The sequence below is a fragment of the Coturnix japonica genome, unplaced genomic scaffold (assembly GCF_001577835.2).
Source record: "Coturnix japonica isolate 7356 unplaced genomic scaffold, Coturnix japonica 2.1 chrUnrandom534, whole genome shotgun sequence".
In the NCBI taxonomy this organism is placed as follows: domain Eukaryota; kingdom Metazoa; phylum Chordata; class Aves; order Galliformes; family Phasianidae; genus Coturnix; species Coturnix japonica.
The window spans coordinates 67,803-71,300 of NW_015439917.1; the positions used below are offsets into that span (position 1 = coordinate 67,803).

The window sequence follows — 3,498 nt, forward strand, 5'->3', positions numbered from 1 at the left end:
CCCCCCCGCCCTGCCCCATAAGTGTGGGGCGCTGGGAGGACTCACGTTTGTGCCCCCCCCCACAGATGACAACATGGACGCCCTGGATGGGGATCAGCGCACGCACTTCCCCCAGTTCTCCTACTCTGCCAGCATCCGGGAGTGAAACCCCACAGCTATGGGGCTGCCCCACATCTATGGGGCTGAGCCACGTCAATGGGGCTGCCCCACATCTATGGGGACTGACCCACATCTATGGGGCTGCTCCACATCGAGGGACTGACCCACATCTATGGGGCTGAGCCACATCTATGGGGCTGAGCCACGTCTATAGGGCTGCCCCACATCGAGGAGACTGACTCGCATCTATGGGGCTGACCCTCATCGAGGGACTGACCCACATCTATGGGGCTGAGCCACATTGAAGGACTGACCCACGTCTATGGGGCTGCCCCACATCTATGGGGACTGACCCACATCGAGGGACTGACCCACATCTATGGGGCTGAGCCACATCTATGGGGCTGCCCCACATCGAGGAGACTGACTCGCATCTATGGGGCTGACCCACGTCTATGGGGCTGAGCCACAGCAAGGTACTGACCCACATCTATAGGGCTGCCCCACATCTATGGGGCTGACCCACGTCTATGGGGCTGAGCCACATCAAGGGACTGACCCACGTCTATAGGGCTGCCCCACATCTATGGGGCTGACCCACGTCTATGTGGACTGATCAATACGGAGGGGTCTGCCCCACATCTATGGGGCTGAGCCACATCTGTGGGGCTGCCCCACATCTATATGGACTGATGGACATGGAGGGGTCAGCCCCACATCTATGGGGACTGATCCACAATAAGGGCACTGCCCCACATCTATAGGAGCTGCCCTAAATCGAGGGGCCTGCCCCACATCTATGGGGGCTGCCCCATATTGAGGGGTCAGCCCCACATCTATGGGGTCAGCCCCACATTTGGGCCACCTGCCCCACATCTATGGGGTCCCATCCCCCCTGGCTGGGCTCTGCCCCACAACTAATGGGGATCTGCCCCACATCTATGGGGCTCCCCCCCCCCCATCTTTGCTTTTTCAAATTGCCTTTTTTCGTGCCTTTTAACCCCAAAACAACCCCCCCCCCCATAAGATGAATAAGCGCCCATTGCCTTAATGGGGGGGGGGGAGGCGGGCCCCATGCCGGGCAATGGGAGGGGGGGGGGCAGTGGGAGGGGGCGGATCCCTACTCACTTCCGGCGGCGCTTGATTGGATAAAGGTTTAAGGGAGGGGAGGGAGTTTCCGGTTGACGGTACGTAGCATAAAAGGTTTTTTGTTGCTTGTTTTGGGGCTTTTCGGTTTTTTGAGGTTTTTATGGGAGAGGCGGCTTTGGGGTCTTCCCGTGACGTCATTATCAACCCTCCTTTTGCGTCACTTCCTGCTCATATCGTCACTTCCGCTCATATGAGACGTAACAACGGCCCGCGGTCTTCTGGCCACGCTTTCGCGGCGTTTCCCATTGCACGCCGCTCCCCAGTAAAGCGCGGCCGTGGCGCGCTGACAAGCCGTATGACTTGCCTCTACCCTGAGCGCCGTTGCCATGGCGTTGCACACGGCCGTAAGCGCGTCGTCAAGTTGTCGCTAAGCAGCATTGTGCTTATGGCGTACATAGAATGGCCTTAAAGCGCGCCGCCGCCATCGCATTGACGGTAATATCGCTGTGTGTTGCTATGCGCGACAGAGGCGGGCCCCATAAAGCGCGTTGTCTGCCGCGGTCGCGAAGCGCTTCTTGCCATGCGACAGAGGGCACCGTAAAGCGCCCCGTCTTCCTCGCATACGCAGCTCGCAGTGTGTTGCTATAGCGACAGGCGGCCGTTAAAGCGCCTCTGCCGTATCGCTTGATCGGCAGCGTCGCGAAGGGGCCCCATTGCCATGCACAAGCGTACCGAAAAGCGCTCATCGCGTCGCGGAAGCGCATCGTTCTAACGCACAGGGCGCCCGTTAAAGCGCGCCGCCGCCATCGCTTGACGGCAAGTATCGCGTGTGGTTCTGTGGCGACAGAGGCTTCCGTAAAGCGCGTCATCTGCGTCGCGAAGCGCATCGTTGCTATAACGACACAGCGCCGTAAAGCGCGTCGCCCTTCATCTCTTAACGGCAGAATAGCAAAGCCGCGTCGTTGCTGTGGCGACAAAGGCGGCCGTAAAGCGCGTCGTCTGCGTCGCGAAGCCGCCCCGTCGTTGCTATGGCGACAGAGGCGCCGTAAAAGGCAGCGACGTCTTCCCGCATAGCTGGCAGCAATCGCAAGGTGCGTTGCTAATAGCGACAAGAGCGGCCGTAAAATCGCTCTGCACGTTATCAGCTTGACAGGCAGGTCGCGAGGGGACGCCGAACATCGGCGACAGAGGCAGCGTTAAACGCGTTTCATCTGCGTCGCGAAGCGGCATCGTGCAATACGACACAGGGCGCCGTAAAAGCGCGCCGCGCCCTCGCTTGACGGCAGCGTCGCAAGCGCGCGCGAGACTCACGGTGATGGCGGACCGGTGCTAACGGGCGGATGCGCGGGGGCTGCGGGCGCGGCCGGGATGTACGAGCAGCTTAAAGGGGAATGGGGGCCCGGAAGAGCCCGAAACCTCAACAAGTGCGGGGAGGCCTTGGGCCGGCTCAGAGCTGAGGCGGACCGAACGGAAATCAACGGGAATGAACCGGGCCGGGCCTAGTTTGGCCTAGTTGGGCACATAGTTGGCTGCCTAGTTGGGCCTCAGTTTGAAGCCTAGGTTGGGCCATCAAGTTTGAGCCTAGTTTGGGCCTAGTTGAGGCCTAGTTCGGGCCTAGTTTGGGGCCTAGTTCGAGGCCTACTTGGGGCCTAGTTCGAGGCCTACTTGGCCTAGTTTGGGGCCTAGTTCGACCTACTTGGGGCCTATTCGACCTACTTGGGGCCTAGTTTGGGGCCTAGTTCGAGGCCTACTTGGGGCCTAGTTTGGGCCTAGTTCGAGGCCTACTTGGGGCCTAGTTTGGGCCTAGTTCGGGCCTGTGGGGCCTGTAGGCCTCTATTGGGGTCCCTGGGCCTTTAATGGGGCCTACGGGCCTTATATGGGGTCTCTAGCCGTTATTGGGGTTATTTGGCGTTGCCCTGCCCCATGCCTTTCTAGGTGTCTAGGCCTCCCTTTGGGGCCTACGGGCCGTATTTGGGGTCCCTAGGCCTTGTTTTGGGGGGGTCTCTGAGCCTTTATTGGGATCCCCAGGCTTTCAATTGGGGTCCGTGGGCCTTTATAGGGGTTTCTATAGGGGTTTCTAGGCCTTTATTGGGTCCTGGGTCATCCCATGGGGGTCCCTGGGCCTATTTGGGGTCCCTAATGCTAGGGGGGGGGTGGTGCTGCTGTGCTAATTAAGGCCGCTGTTAATGAGGTTTAATTAATTTCAGCTGGCGCTGCTGGATCTGAACTTCCTGCCCACAGGAGGAACTGAGCTCACCAAACAGCAGCTGGTGTTGGCCAAAGTGGGGGTCTGAAATTTTTTCCCCCCCA

The 3,498-nt window shown here is 59.6% G+C and overlaps 2 protein-coding genes across 2 annotated transcripts in view; both read left to right on the forward strand.

The window, feature by feature from the left end:
- The window catches only part of LOC107307290 (RAC-beta serine/threonine-protein kinase-like), a 17,446-nt gene extending 17,192 nt beyond the window's left edge, over window positions 1-254 (forward strand). The window contains exon 5 of the mRNA XM_032441753.1: window positions 17-254. Coding sequence (XP_032297644.1) covers window positions 17-145 — 129 coding nt within the window. The 3' untranslated portion in view covers window positions 146-254. The remainder of the gene's footprint in view (window positions 1-16) is intronic.
- Window positions 255-2,535: 2,281 nt separating this feature from the next.
- LOC107307294 (26S proteasome non-ATPase regulatory subunit 8-like) overlaps window positions 2,536-3,498 on the forward strand; it is an 8,339-nt gene continuing 7,376 nt past the window's right edge. Inside the window, exons 1-2 of the mRNA XM_015850790.2 lie at window positions 2,536-2,638; window positions 3,394-3,468. Coding sequence (XP_015706276.1) covers window positions 2,557-2,638; window positions 3,394-3,468 — 157 coding nt within the window. The 5' untranslated portion in view covers window positions 2,536-2,556. The remainder of the gene's footprint in view (window positions 2,639-3,393; window positions 3,469-3,498) is intronic.